Source organism: Hyla sarda, chromosome 6 (genome assembly GCF_029499605.1).
Source record: "Hyla sarda isolate aHylSar1 chromosome 6, aHylSar1.hap1, whole genome shotgun sequence".
Taxonomy (NCBI): domain Eukaryota; kingdom Metazoa; phylum Chordata; class Amphibia; order Anura; family Hylidae; genus Hyla; species Hyla sarda.
This window is the reverse complement of record NC_079194.1, coordinates 71,983,831-71,999,838: the sequence shown is the minus strand read 5'-3', so window position 1 is coordinate 71,999,838 and position 16,008 is coordinate 71,983,831. Positions and strand designations below refer to the sequence as shown.

The 16,008-nt window shown below is 47.4% G+C and overlaps 1 protein-coding gene across 5 annotated transcripts in view; it reads left to right on the top strand.

Annotated features, from left to right (window-relative positions):
• Window positions 1-16,008, top strand: part of TMPRSS6 (transmembrane serine protease 6) — a 133,913-nt gene that overhangs the window by 57,668 nt on the left and 60,237 nt on the right. For all 5 annotated transcript variants that reach the window (XM_056524118.1, XM_056524117.1, XM_056524121.1 and 2 more), the window contains one exon: window positions 5,864-6,068. In XM_056524118.1, the coding sequence (XP_056380093.1) occupies window positions 5,864-6,068 (205 nt within the window). The remainder of the gene's footprint in view (window positions 1-5,863; window positions 6,069-16,008) is intronic.

The window sequence follows — 16,008 nt, the reverse complement described above, 5'->3', positions numbered from 1 at the left end:
TGTTCTGGCCGCACGAGAAATTCCTGCTAATCTACATGAACTTATTCACCTAGCCACTCGCATTGACATGCGTTTTTCTGAAAGGCGTCAGGAACTCCGCCAAGATATGGACTCTGTTCGCACGAGGCGTTTCGTCTCCTCGGCTCCTCTCTCCTCTGGTCCCCTGCAATCTGTTCCTGTGCCTCCCGCCGTGGAGGCTATGCAGGTCGACCGGTCTCGCCTGACACCTCAAGAGAGGACACGACGCCGTATGGAGAACCTCTGCCTGTACTGTGCTAGTACCGAACACTTCCTGAGGGATTGTCCTATCCGTCCTCCCCGCCTGGAAAGACGTACGCTGACTCCGCACAAAGGTGAGACAGTCCTTGATGTCTACTCTGCTTCTCCACGTCTTACTGTGCCTGTGCGGATGTCTGCCTCTGCCTTCTCCTTCTCTACAGTGGCCTTCTTGGACTCTGGATCTGCAGGAAATTTTATTTTGGCCTCTCTCGTCAACAGGTTCAACATCCCGGTGACCAGTCTCGCCAGACCCCTCTACATCAATTGTGTAAATAATGAAAGATTGGACTGTACCATACGTTTCCGCACGGAGCCCCTTCTTATGAGCATCGGATCTCATCATGAGAGGATTGAACTTTTGGTCCTCCCCAATTGCACCTCGGAGATTCTCCTTGGACTTCCCTGGCTTCAACTTCATTCCCCAACCCTGGATTGGTCCACTGGGGAGATCAAGAGTTGGGGGTCCTCTTGTTCCAAGAACTGTCTAAAACCGGTTCCCAGTAACCCTTGCCGTAACTCTGTGGTTCCTCCAGTAACCGGTCTCCCTAAGGCCTATATGGACTTCGCGGATGTTTTCTGCAAAAAACAAGCTGAGACTCTACCTCCTCACAGGCCTTATGATTGCCCTATCGACCTCCTCCCGGGTACTACCCCACCCCGGGGCAGAATTTATCCTCTCTCTGCCCCAGAGACTCTTGCCATGTCCGAATACGTCCAGGAGAATCTAAAAAAGGGCTTTATCCGTAAATCCTCCTCCCCTGCCGGAGCCGGATTTTTCTTTGTGTCCAAAAAAGATGGCTCCCTACGTCCTTGCATTGACTACCGCGGTCTTAATAAAATCACGGTTAAGAACCGCTACCCCTTACCCCTCATCTCTGAACTCTTTGATCGCCTCCAAGGTGCCCACATCTTTACTAAATTGGACTTAAGAGGCGCCTATAACCTCATCCGCATCAGAGAGGGGGACGAGTGGAAAACGGCATTTAACACCAGGGATGGACACTTTGAGTATCTGGTCATGCCCTTTGGCCTGTGCAACGCCCCTGCCGTCTTCCAAGACTTTGTCAATGAAATTTTTCGTGATCTGTTATACTCCTGTGTTGTTGTATATCTGGACGATATCCTAATTTTTTCTGCCAATCTAGAAGAACACCGCCAGCATGTCCGTATGGTTCTTCAGAGACTTCGTGACAACCAACTCTATGCCAAAATCGAGAAATGTCTGTTTGAATGCCAATCTCTTCCTTTTCTAGGATATTTGGTCTCTGGCCGGGGACTACAGATGGATCCAGACAAACTCTCTGCCGTCTTAGATTGGCCACGCCCCTCCGGACTCCGTGCTATCCAACGCTTTTTGGGGTTCGCCAATTATTACAGGCAATTTATTCCACATTTTTCTACCATTGTGGCTCCTATCGTGGCTTTAACCAAAAAAAATGCTGATCCCAAGTCCTGGCCTCCTCAAGCAGAAGACGCCTTTAAACGACTCAAGTCTGCCATTTCTTCGGCTCCCGTCCTCTCCAGACCTGACCCTTCCAAACCCTTCCTATTGGAGGTTGATGCCTCCTCAGTGGGAGCTGGAGCTGTTCTCCTACAAAAAAATTCTTCCGGGCATGCTGTCACTTGTGGTTTTTTCTCTAGGACCTTCTCTCCAGCGGAGAGGAACTACTCCATCGGGGATCGAGAGCTTCTAGCCATTAAATTAGCACTTGAGGAATGGAGGCATCTGCTGGAGGGATCAAGTTCTCCTGTTATTATCTACACCGACCACAAGAACCTCTCCTACCTCCAGTCTGCCCAACGGCTGAATCCTCGCCAGGCCCGGTGGTCTCTGTTCTTTGCCCGATTTAATTTTGAGATTCACTTTCGTCCTGCCGATAAGAACATTAGGGCCGATGCTCTCTCTCGTTCCTCGGATGCCTCAGAAGTTGAACTCTCTCCGCAACACATCATTTCACCTGACTGCCTGATCTCCACTTCTCCTGCCTCCATCAGGCAGACCCCTCCAGGAAAGACCTTTGTTTCTCCTCGCCAACGCCTCGGAATCCTCAAGTGGGGTCACTCCTCCCATCTCGCAGGTCATCCGGGTATCAAGAAATCTGTGCAACTCATCTCCCGCTTCTATTGGTGGCCGACTCTGGAGACGGATGTTGTGGACTTTGTGCGAGCCTGCACTATCTGTGCCCGGGATAAGACTCCTCGCCAGAAGCCCGCTGGGTTTCTTCATCCTCTGCCTGTCCCCGAACAGCCTTGGTCTCTGATTGGTATGGACTTTATTACTGATTTACCCCCTTCCCGTGGCAACACTGTTATTTGGGTGGTCGTTGATCGATTCTCCAAAATGGCACATTTCATCTCTCTTCCTGGTCTTCCTTCTGCGCCTCAGTTGGCTAAACAATTTTTTGTACACATTTTTCGTCTTCACGGGTTGCCTACGCAGATTGTCTCGGATAGAGGCGTCCAATTCGTGTCTAAATTCTGGAGGGCTCTCTGTAAACAACTCAAGATTAAATTAAATTTTTCTTCTGCATATCATCCCCAGTCCAATGGACAAGTAGAAAGAATTAACCAGATCTTGGGTGATTATTTGCGACATTTTGTTTCCTCCCGCCAGGATGACTGGGCAGATCTTCTCCCATGGGCTGAATTCTCGTATAACTTCAGGGTCTCTGAATCTTCCTCCAAATCCCCATTTTTCGTGGTGTACGGCCGTCACCCTCTTCCCCCCCTCCCTACTCCCTTGCCCTCTGGTCTGCCCGCTGTGGATGAAATTTCTCGTGACCTTTCCATCATATGGAGAGAGACCCAAAATTCTCTCTTACAGGCTTCTTCACGCATGAAGAGATTCGCGGATAAGAAAAGAAGAGCTCCTCCCGTTTTTTCCCCTGGAGACAAGGTATGGCTCTCCGCTAAATATGTCCGCTTCCGTGTCCCTAGCTACAAGTTGGGACCACGCTATCTTGGTCCTTTCAAAATTTTGCGTCAAATTAATCCTGTCTCTTATAAACTTCTTCTTCCTCCTTCTCTTCGTATCCCTAATGCCTTTCACGTCTCTCTTCTCAAACCACTCATCCTCAACCGTTTTTCTCCCAAATCTGTTCCTCCCACTCCTGTTTCCGGCTCCTCGGACATCTTCTCGGTCAAGGAAATCTTAGCTGCCAAAAAGGTCAGAGGAAAAAATTTTTTTTTAGTTGACTGGGAGGGTTGTGGTCCTGAAGAGAGATCCTGGGAACCTGAGGACAACATCCTAGACAAAAGTCTGCTCCTCAGGTTCTCAGGCTCTAAGAAGAGGGGGAGACCCAAGGGGGGGGGTACTGTTACGCCGAGCGCTCCGGGTCCCCGCTCCTCCCCGGAGCGCTCGCTTCTCTCTCTCCGCTGCAGCGCTCCGGTCACGTCCTCTGACCCGGGGCGCTGCGATCCCGCTGCCAGCCGGGATGCGATTCGCGATGCGGGTAGCGCCCGCTCGCGATGCGCACCCCGGCTCTCCTACCTGACTCGCTCCCCGTCTGTTCTGTCCCGGCGCGCGCGGCCCCGCTCCCTAGGGCGCGCGCGCGCCGGGTCTCTGCGATTTAAAGGGCCACTGCGCCGCTGATTGGCGCAGTGGTTCCAATTAGGGTAATCACCTGTGCACTTCCCTATATTACCTCACTTCCCTTGCACTCCCTTGCCGGATCTTGTTGCCTTAGTGCCAGTGAAAGCGTTCCTTGTGTGTTCCTAGCCTGTGTTCCAGACCTTCTGCCGTTGCCCCTGACTACGATCCTTGCTGCCTGCCCCGACCTTCTGCTACGTCCGACCTTGCTCCTGCCTACTCCCTTGTACCGCGCCTATCTTCAGCAGCCAGAGAGGTGAGCCGTTGCTAGTGGATACGACCTGGTCACTACCGCCGCAGCAAGACCATCCCGCTTTGCGGCGGGCTCTGGTGAAAACCAGTAGTGGCTTAGAACCGGTCCACTAGCACGGTCCACGCCTATCCCTCTCTGGCACAGAGGATCCACTACCTGCCAGCCGGCATCGTGACAGCCAGTGCACAAAATAAATCCGATGTGAATAGAGTCCATGGAGATTATAAGCAGTCAGAAGAACAGAGCATGCCTTGCAAGTTTATTTTTTTTTTTATTTTGGGGCAGGGGTGGAGGCATTTTTTTTTTTTTAGTATCTGATGTCGAAAATAATACAGATAAGGCACCAATATTACATATTAGAGGACACTGTGCTTCCATTGCCTTAGAGGAGACTCATGGAGGAAACATGGTCCTTCAGTATTCCAAGCCGCTAAATAGTCTACATCATTAAACAGTAAATTTACAGGCACAACAGAGGTGCATACAAATCCAAAGTAGTTTCAGGAACTATCTAAACTATAGTCTTTCATTGTACTACCTCTAGGGCCAAAAAAAGGGCACTTTTTTCTAATATTCTATCATATTGAAAATTTGTTTATGCTTTTCAACATAGCCAGTGTATACAAGCCAAACATAAGCCAAAAGGACACCCTTTTGGGACACGATTGGTTATTGGGCACATTGGTGTATACACTGGGAAATATTTAGGCTGAGCACATGTCACAAACAACTGGTAAAAAAAGGAATCAATAAGTCTGCCCGATAATCTTAGGCCCCTACATGTTTAGGCACTTTCCAGACCCTAAAACCTTCTTCTTCTATCATTTCTCTGTCCTTTTCTCTTATATTGGGTTTTAATTTGCTTTAATTTTTGACACATTTTCTGCTGAAATTCAGATATGCTCTGGCTGTTTGTTTCCATGTAATATTCTTACAAATAGACAGTTCATCAGCTTGAGGACAATGAGATAAAGAAGTGACCAACCTTGTACACCATCCTGTGTAATATAGGGAATGATGGCTCAGGTTATGAATGGCAGGATCCCATATAAAGGGTACTTAAAGGGGTATTCTGCCCTTAGACATCTTATCCCCTATCCAAAGATCTCGGCTGCAGCACCCCAGACATCCGGTGCATGGAACAAACTTTGCTTTGTGCTGGATGACTGGCGGTGTGGGGCGGAGGCTCGTGACATCACGCCCACGCCCACTCATGACTTCATGGCTACACCCCCTCAATGCAAGTCTATTGGAGGGGGCATGGTCGTGACGTCATAAGCCTCCAGCGCTTCACCCGATGCTCTAAACGAATGCCGGGTGCAGCAGGGAGATTGAGGGTGTCCCCAGGGGCGGGATCCCCGCAATCAGACATCTTATCCCCTATCCTTTGGATAGGGGATAAGATGTCTAGGGGTGGAGTACCCCTTTAATATATGGAGGGGATTTTTCCTTGAGGGCCATATGTAGGAGGTGGCTGGCAGGCCATGTGAACAGTTGTTGAGTACCAGTAGAGTGGTGCCCAAAAGCCATACCTGTCCCTTGCCATGGTATTCAGATATTGGGCAATGGCTTTAAAATAAATATATGTCCAGTGTGGAAAAAAGCCCAGCTTTTACTTGTCTTTACTTAGATGCCTTCAATTCCATTTACCTAAACCAGTCAGAGAAAATGAAAGGTTGGTTGCTCTACCACTTACCTTTGCGCTCATTTATTCTTCCTTCCTCTTCACCTACATCCTTCAGCCTGCTACAGGTACAGCTATGTACGTCCTGGCCAAGAAATACGCTTATCAGGGCCAGACTACACCTCTCCTACCTGCGTATGGCACATTCAGGGCCCTCCTGGTCACCTGCTGAGACTGCGACTGAAGTGGACCCGTTCCGACTGCAGGGACCGTCTTGCCATGTATGATGCCGCTGCCCCACTAGACACCCACATCATTACATCGTGAGTCTTGTGATACACATAACTGTATTTACTTTGGCCATGTATGTGATTTAGTATGTTCGTTTATTCGACTGGTTGATTATACTAAAAGTTGATGTCATGGTTATAACTCTTATTATATGTGTTTTCATGATAGCTTAGTAGCCCCTAAATAAAAGGCATTGTCCAGAATAAAAAAAAATAAGCTGCTTTTCTTCCTCCCCCCCTAAAAAAAAAGCACAACTACTGTCTAGACAGAATCTACATCTAGTGTGGTAGTTAAAGGGGTACTCCACCAGAAAACATGTTTGTTTTTTTTTAATCAACTTATGCGAGAAAGTTAAACAGATTCGTAAATTACTTCCATTTAAAAATCTTAATCCTTCCAGTGCTTATCAGCTGCTGCATGCTCCACAGGAAGTTATTTTCTTTTTTTTAATTTCCTTTTTGGCTGACCACAGTGCTCTCTGCTGACACCTCTGTCCATTTTATGAACTGTTCAGAGTACAAGCAAATCCCCATAGCAAACCTATCCTGCTGTGGGCAGTTCCTAAAATGGATAGAGGTGTCAGCAGAGAGCACTGTGGTCAGACAGAAAGGAAATTCAAAAAGAAAAGAACTTCCTGTGGAGCATATAGCAGCCGATTAAGATTTTTAAATAGATTTAAGAAATTATTTCCAGTGGAGTACCCATGTAACCCTCATTCACTTGACTGGAGATCAGTTGTGGTACCAGACACATGGAGTGATGCTGTTCCTGGGGGGAAAAAAGTAGACCAGATGCTGGATGTAGCCAGAAGTTTTGATCAATGGGGGACTGCTAAAATGAACAGACAGCGACATTCATCTAAGCACTTTGTCTGCTTGTCATTGCTTGGCTCTGCTCAGAGTCTATGGGTTTCATTTTGCGGATCGATCAAAAAGAGTTTTAGGTACGCTTTAGTCTATGTTCATACTACAGAATTTCCGAGCAGAAATCCATGGGAATATTCCATTTGGAAATGGATTATAATGGGATTCTGCTGCACTGTGTACACGGCGGAATTTCCACAGCAGCAATGTCCCAATTCCGGCATCTGCAGAAAGATTATTCTTTCTGCGGATTTTACTCAGAAATGCATTGAGATCTATGAGATGCCGCACTTTTGGAGCAGTCCTAACACCCACTGGAACATTTAAACGTCCCGTATTTTCTGGGCAGACATGTGAACATTGCCTTATCTTTCAACCCTTCTCCCACTAATCCCTAATAAGGCAATAATGGTGTGTATTAAAATTATTTTCATTACATCTAATGGGTGTGTCTATAGCAGTGTCTCCAAACTGTGGCTCTTCAGCTGTTGCAAAACAACAACTCCCAGCCGTTGGCTGTCCGGGCATGCTTGGAGTTGTAGTTTTGCAACAGCTGAAGTGCTACAGGTTGGAGACCACTAAATGAGATAAACTATTGACCAAGCTCACAACATTGAAGACACTACAGCTAGGCTCCTTGAAATCTTTCTGACTTTAAATGGGCACTGTCAGATACAAAAACTTTTGATATGCTCTAAAGCATGTATAACAAATAGGTTTTGCAGTTGCTTTCATTAGAAAATGTTCAGTATTTCATACTGAAAAAGCCAATCAAACAACTGCCCCTCCTGCCTGCTTGGACACATACTAGTCCTGCTGTGTCCATGCATCATCACCTACGTCATGGACACATTTCCTTGATTGACAGCTGTGAGCGCAGGGCTCAGAGCTGGAGGAAAAATCCTCCCGCTGTCAGCTTGTGTCCCGCTACTGTCAGTGAGGACAAGCTGGGAGTTGTACAGTGACCCCCCGACCTACGATGGCTCCGACATGCGATCATTTCAACATACAATGGCCTCTCAGAGGCCATCGCATGTTGAAGGCAGCATCAACATACGATGCTTTTGTATGTCAGGGCCATCGCATAAACGGCTATCCGGCAGCGCAGACTGCGTCCGCTGATGATCACTTACCTGTCCTCGGGGCTCCGGCGCGTCCTCTTCGGGATCCTCTGCATCGTCGGCGCTCTCCATCGTTGTCATCACGTCGCTGCGCACGCCATCCCGTCATCCAATAGGAGCGGCGTGCGTAGCGACGTGATGGGGGCGACAGAGAGTGAAGATGCCGGGGAAGCAAAGGCCTTGCCGGAGCGTTGGGGACACCCTGGGGATGCGGCGACAGCGATGGAGGGCGACATCGAGGGCAGCGGTGACGAGCGGTGATGGTCCGGAGCGGCGGGGACAGGTGAGTACAACTTCCTCTACCAGTGGTCTTTAACCTGTGGACCTCCAGATGTTGCAAAACTACAACTCCCAGCATGCCCGGACAGCTGTTGGCTGTCCGGGCATGCTAGGTGTTGTAGTTTTGCAACATCTGGAGGTCCGGAGGTTGTAAACCACTGTCCTATACTTTACATTGCATGGATCCCTCAACATACGATGGTTTCAACAAACGATGGTCCATTTGGGACGGATTACCATCGTATGTTGAGGGACCACTGTAGTTTTGCTAATGCTAGGGGAGATGTGAGCAGACAGCATACTGAGGAAGGGGGCGGAGACCTCCACAGTGAGGCCACGCCCCCTCGCTTTGAGAGGAATTCAGACTAGTGAGCTAAATTAAAAGTGTAATAAAAAAATAAATAAAGGTGCTAGACACTTAAAAATGAGATGTACATGGTCAGGATTAAGTACTGAGTGATATATATAAAAAAAAAAAAGTGAAAGACGGAGGGCTCGGCACAGCTCCCGTGAGACCTCAAGAAACAAATATGATGCCCAAGGACACCTAGTCCGTATACACTTCAGTGGGGTGCTCAATCCGGAGTTCAGAGCAAAGTGGTCTGAAGAAGTGCACCTGGTGCACGAAATAGCTATCACGCTCTTGGCATCCCTCCTCCCCATGCTGTAAGTCTACCGGTTATCGAATAAAGCACAGCCGTTACCTCCACTGTGGTGAGTGCCATCTTCATTCTTTTGTGTGCAATATAAAAAAAAATGTTTTTTGGTTGGATCTGACAGGTACGCTTTAATATAAAGTACAATATCTAGATGCCAAAAGTCTATTATGAAATGAATTTCCCCTTAGAGGAAGTTATTCAGCACTTATATACGTTGTGGAAGACACTTGAGTACGGTAAGAAGATCGAAGATTATAAGTAAAAAAGTTCAGAGGAACATACGTTGGCGTGGGAAATGAAAAGATCTTAACCACCATTGTGGCAGTGCGGAAACTTACAATGATAAAACTTAAAAACTTACTATTCCCCAGAATTGTGAATTAAGTAAAGCGGATGTGATACTATATGAATAACTATGAGATGACATAATTATTCATTTATCATCATAGTTCACCACAATAAATGCTATCAAATCCCCATAGGTCGCTTTTGTCTTTTAAAGTTAATATTATAAATTATTTATTTAAAGCTCCTTGCAGGGTACAAGATCAAAACTATGTTTGTGTACCTATCTCTTTACAGTATTCCATCTAGGGAATTTTTTTTCTAGCTTACCACATGCAGAAAACCAGGCACAGTACCGTCTCTGCGAAAAAAGAAAGTAAGGCATAGCCAGGGTCCAAGTTTAGGAATTAAGGCTCTAGGTAAGCACATAGAGAGGCATCACAAAGCCTGACTACAATTACCACTAGTCCACCAATGCCTGCTGTCCGCTGGCAACAACTAGCACTAGTCCACCTCCCCTGCTGTCTGCTGGATACTACAACTAGCACTTGTTCACCACTGCCTGATGTCCACTGGCTACTACAAGAAGTAGTCCACCACCACTGCTGTCCACTGAATACTACAATCACCACTTGTTCACCACTGCCTGCTGTCCACTGGCTACAACTAGCACTAGTCCACTACCCCTGCTGTAAGCTACATACTACAAATGCCACTTGTTCACCACTGCCTGATGTCCACTGGATACTTCAAGAAGTAGCCCACCAACACTGCTCTCCGCTGGCTACAGCTACAATTTTCTCACCACTGCCTGATGTCCACTGGCTACTACAAGAAGTAGTCCACCACCACTGCTGTCTGCTGGCTACAACTAAAACTTTCTCACCACTGCCTGCTGTCCTTTGGCTACTAATAGCACAAGTAAACCACCTGTCACGATGCCGGCTGGCAGGAGGTGGATCCTCTGTGCCAGAGAGGGATTGGCGTGGACCGTGCTAGTGGACCGGTTCTAAGTCACTACTGGTGTTCACCAGAGCCCGCCGCAAAGCGGGATGGTCTTGCTGCGGCGGTAGTGACCAGGTCGTATCCACTAGCAACGGCTCAACCTCTCTGACTGCTGAAGATAGGCGCGGTACAAGGGAGTAGACAGAAGCAAGGTCGGACGTAGCAGAAGGTCGGGGCAGGCAGCAAGGATCGTAGTCAGGGGCAACGGCAGGAGGTCTGGAACACAGGCTAGGAACACACAAGGGAACGCTTTCACTAGGCACAAGGGCAACAAGATCCGGCGAGGGAGTGCAGGGGAAGTGAGGTATACATAGGGAGTGCACAGGTGAAAACACTAATTGGAACCACTGCGCCAATCAGTGGCGCAGTGGCCCTTTAAATCGCAGAGACCCGGCGCGCGCGCGCCCTAGGGAGCGGGGCCGCGCGCGCCGGGACAGGAATGAGGGAGAGCGAGTCAGGTACGGAAGCCGGGGTGCGCATCGCGAGCGGGCGCCACCCGCATCGCGAATCGCATCCCGACTGGAGGCGGTATCGCAGCGCACCCGGTCAGTGGATCCGACCGGGGCGCTGCCGTAGCGAAGATGTTGCGAGCGCTCCGGGGAGGAGCGGGGACCCGGAGCGCTCGGCGTAACAGTACCCCCCCCTTGGGTCTCCCCCTCTTCTTAGAGCCTGAGAACCTGAGGACCAGACTTTTATCTAGGATATTGTCCTCAGGTTCCCAGGATCTCTCTTCAGGACCACAGCCCTCCCAGTCCACTAAAAAAAAAGTTTTACCTCTGACCTTTTTGGAGGCCAGTATCTCCTTTACGGTGAAGATATCAGAAGAACCGGAGACAGGAGTAGGAGAAATGAGTTTGGGAGAGAAGCGGTTGATGATGAGTGGTTTAAGAAGAGAAACGTGAAAGGCATTAGGAATACGAAGAGAAGGAGGAAGAAGAAGTTTGTAAGAGACAGGATTAATCTGGCACAGTACAGGCAGAGATTCTCCATGCGGCGTCGTGTCCTCTCTTGAGGTGTTAGCCGAGACCGGTCAACTTGCATAGCCTCCACGGCGGGAGGCACAGGAACGGATTGCAGAGGACCAGAGGAGAGAGGAGCCGGGGAGAAAAAACGCCTCGTGCGAACAAAGTCCATATCCTGGCGGAGCTCCTGACGCCTTTCAGAAAAACGCATGTCAATGCGAGTGGCAAGATGAATGAGTTCATGTAGATTAGCAGGAATTTCTCGTGCGGCCAGAACATCTTTAATGTTGCTGGATAGGCTTTTTTTAAAGGTCGCGCAGAGGGCCTCATTATTCCAGGATAGTTCAGAAGCAAGAGTACGGAATTGTATGGCGTACTCGCCAACGGAAGAATTACCCTGGACCAGGTTCAGCAGGGCAGTCTCAGCAGAAGAGGCTCGGGCAGGTTCCTCAAAGACACTACGAATTTCCGAGAAGAAGGAGTGTACAGAGGCAGTGACGGGGTCATTGCGGTCCCAGAGCGGTGTGGCCCATGACAGAGCTTTTCCAGACAGAAGGCTGACTACGAAAGCCACCTTAGACCTTTCAGTAGGAAACTGGTCCGACATCATCTCCAAGTGCAGGGAACATTGTGAAAGAAAGCCACGGCAAAACTTAGAGTCCCCATCAAATTTATCCGGCAAGGATAGTCGTAGGCCTGAAGCGGCCACTCGCTGCGGAGGAGGTGCAGGAGCTGGCGGAGGAGATGATTGCTGAAGCTGTGGTAGTAGCTGCTGTAGCATCACGGTCAGTTGAGACAGCTGGTGGCCTTGTTGCTCTATCTGTTGTGACTGCTGGGCGACCACCGTGGTGAGGTCGGCGACAACTGGCAGTGGGACTTCAGCGGGATCCATGGCCGGATCTACTGTCACGATGCCGGCTGGCAGGAGGTGGATCCTCTGTGCCAGAGAGGGATTGGCGTGGACCGTGCTAGTGGACCGGTTCTAAGTCACTACTGGTGTTCACCAGAGCCCGCCGCAAAGCGGGATGGTCTTGCTGCGGCGGTAGTGACCAGGTCGTATCCACTAGCAACGGCTCAACCTCTCTGACTGCTGAAGATAGGCGCGGTACAAGGGAGTAGACAGAAGCAAGGTCGGACGTAGCAGAAGGTCGGGGCAGGCAGCAAGGATCGTAGTCAGGGGCAACGGCAGGAGGTCTGGAACACAGGCTAGGAACACACAAGGGAACGCTTTCACTAGGCACAAGGGCAACAAGATCCGGCAAGGGAGTGCAGGGGAAGTGAGGTATACATAGGGAGTGCACAGGTGAAAACACTAATTGGAACCACTGCGCCAATCAGTGGCGCAGTGGCCCTTTAAATCGCAGAGACCCGGCGCGCGCGCGCCCTAGGGAGCTGGGCCGCGCGCGCCGGGACAGGAATGAGGGAGAGCGAGTCAGGTACGGAAGCCGGGGTGCGCATCGCGAGCGGGCGCCACCCGCATCGCGAATCGCATCCCGACTGGAGGCGGTATCGCAGCGCACCCGGTCAGTGGATCCGACCGGGGCGCTGCCGTAGCGAAGATGTTGCGAGCGCTCCGGGGAGGAGCGGGGACCCGGAGCGCTCGGCGTAACACCACCCTTGCTGATGATGCTATCAGTCAGGCCAACACATACACAACCTCTGAGCCCAAAAAAGGGATAATTTTTTCAGCTTTTCATACAAAAGCGATTTCTTATTTACAATTTCCAGACACCAATCCTTTTTTTAACTCTTAAAACAGAAAGTAAGGCATTGCCAGGGCCCGAGTTTACTAATTAGGACTACATAACCACAAGGAGCGACATTACAAAGCCTGGCTACAACTATTACTAGTCCACCAATGCCTGCTATCCTCTGGCTACAGTCAACCAATGTCTGCTGACACTGACAGGTATGTTATGCACATAAGGAAAAGAGATACTGGATAGCACTATCCCTGCAATCAGCAGCAGTGCCATCTCCACGTTGGAATACATGATGACAAAACTTTTACATCCATTATTCCAACCTGTCATGAATCGTCACCAACGGGATGTACTGTTTCAACCAGCCAGGCCTACACTTACACAACCCGCCATGATGCCAAAAAAAAGGATAATTTTTAAAACTTTTTGAAAAAAAATCTATGTTTACTACAGCAATTTCTTCACTATTTTTGGACACATGCTCCCAGAAATGGAGAACTTTCAAGGTTTTTTTCTTAATTTTAATTGAATTTTTAATTGAATTAAAAAAAAAGGAACATTTGACATAGATTAATTATAAATAATGTTGTTCCAATAAGAATGTTAAAGTACAATAAACTAAAGATGTAAAATAGAAATTTTAGAAAGTTTACAAGCACAAAAAAGCAAAGATAAAACTGTGTTTCCATGATACTGTGAAGTGGTTGCTTCTACTTCTAGTGCTTTCCTCTCATGTTAATGCATGTTTTATTACCACTAGTTCTATTATTACTATTATTTTTCCTTTCATCTCTCTGGTCTCCAGTAATCCACCCCTTCATGTGATTACTAGAGGAGAAATACAATACAATACATAATGTTTTCTCTGTAGAATATTCATAGAATATAGTTTATTCATTTAGAATAATTGCATTATATATTTTGCATCTTTATTTTCTGTGATGTTATCTAAACCAAGCTTTTAAAGTCATAGTGGTCTATTTTTTACAAATGAAAAGCATGATAAGTATAAGGAGAGTATGAAACCTAAAGTCCTTTCCTATGGGGAATTCAGTGAATGAATGAGCATTTCTAGGAATGTTCATTCCAATAATCGGCCCATTTAAAAGGGCCAGGGGTAAGCTGATGAATGAGTAAACATTGGCTGATCTGAATCTTTCATGCGGTCATGTACACTATTGTTATGAGCCGTAAACCTGTGATGTGCAGCCAGCAATGATGAATTTAAAGGCCCACATGAACAATCCAGCGATCATTTGTATGGTCTGGTCACATGATTGATTGAGTATATGAGCCCTAATTGATTCTTGTTATAGCAGCAGTGTCGGCCCTTTTATAAAAGGCTTTATGACTTGGTTGGACATTCCTCACTCCACTGTATGGACAACCACTGTTTGGTACACTATGTATTCACCCATTATTTATTCTGAGGTGATCATAGGTTCACTTACTGTAACCAACCATACACTAAATGGAAATATTTAACAACTGCAAATAAGAACAAGATCTCCACCAACCTTTATAGTCACCAACCTTTATGGATGAAATCATAAACTTTCATATCAGGGATCAGAAGCGGTATACCTAGGGCCAGATTAAGGTTGCCTTGAAGACGGAGCACTTTAGTATGATGGGGCCCCCAAAAACACCCCCAAGACAGTCCCCCCTCCCCTCTGACTGAGACTTGTTGCCAGCTAGCAGGGGTGGACTGACAACTCATGGAGCCCCCCACGCACCTACACCCATATAGATGCCCTGCCCTCATACAATAAAATACATTTTTCAATTCATAAAGAAAATATAGCAAAATAACGCAATTTTGCTACGTTTTTGGCTGTGTGGGTTCGTTTCTACACAATGGCACTCATTTACTATTGCAAACCCGACATGTTTTGTCAGGTTGTGCGCCAGATTCTGTCGCATTGCGGTCACTACCATTATGTTCTGTGTGGAGATCCCTGTTTTTTAGTGACTGACGACCAGGACCTGCATGATGCAGACAGAGAGGGGCCCCTTTCTTTCCTGGCCATGCGGGGCCTGGAGCAGGAGCTCCTATGATAATCCGGCCCTGGGTATGCCTGCCACTGGACTCATTGAAATATAAAATAGAGTGCATAATACATAACCACATAGGGGGCTGGAAGAGTAGACATTTCCTAAGAAAGGGAGCCAAAAAAAATAAGGAGAAAAACAGGTGATAGGGGAGAGTTATGAGGCTGTGCAGAGCGTTTATGTGTATGAGGAGATCAGGAGAAATAGCTGTCGGCCCATCTGTTTATCTGTCAGTTATTAAAACTGTATGGACACCGTTAGAGAAAGAAGCAGGGAGAAGGGAAGGGGTTAACAACCAGCTCAGATTGTAGACAGGGGGGAGAGAATCCTCGGAGGACAGCTCACACAGGCAATAGATAGGAAGGGAGGACACATAGAAAAACACTTAGGAGAGAATCATATGCGATATGAACAAGTGTAAAGAGCAAAGAGAGCTTATAAAACATGCTGCAAAGGCTATAGAAGAGAAACTAAGCAATACATAGAAAGAATAGAAATAAAGACAACTTAGTTGCAAAGATGGGCATAGCCTTTAGGGATAGGCTTACACAGAGAATAATTATATGACATTATAATAGTACGGTGTATCTGGCTATTACAAAATCACAGAAAATAAGCACACTTAGGCTAAGTTTCTACTTGGTTTTTGTCCTGCGTTTTTTGGTTTGAAAAAAAAAAAAGCAAGAAAAAATGCCTGATAAAATGCCAGTGCAATTTCCTGCGTCTGGCGTTTTTTCTGGCATTTTTTCTGGCGTTTTTACATTTGTGTGGAAATTGCATTTTTGGCCCCTTTGGTGTTTTATTTTTTTTGGTACCCAAAATTTGTTGGGTGCCAAAAAAAGGATGCAGTAGTGATGGAAAAAAATGTATTTAACAAAATTTATATTTTTTATAACAAAATTTTAATAAATTTTTTATAAAGTGTGTGTGTTCACTTTTTTCCCTCTCTTTTTTGAAATTTTTTAGGTAATACTACTATTCCAAGCATGGAACAGACTGTTCCATGATGGGAGTAGTAGTACCTGTACTAATAGACATATCGC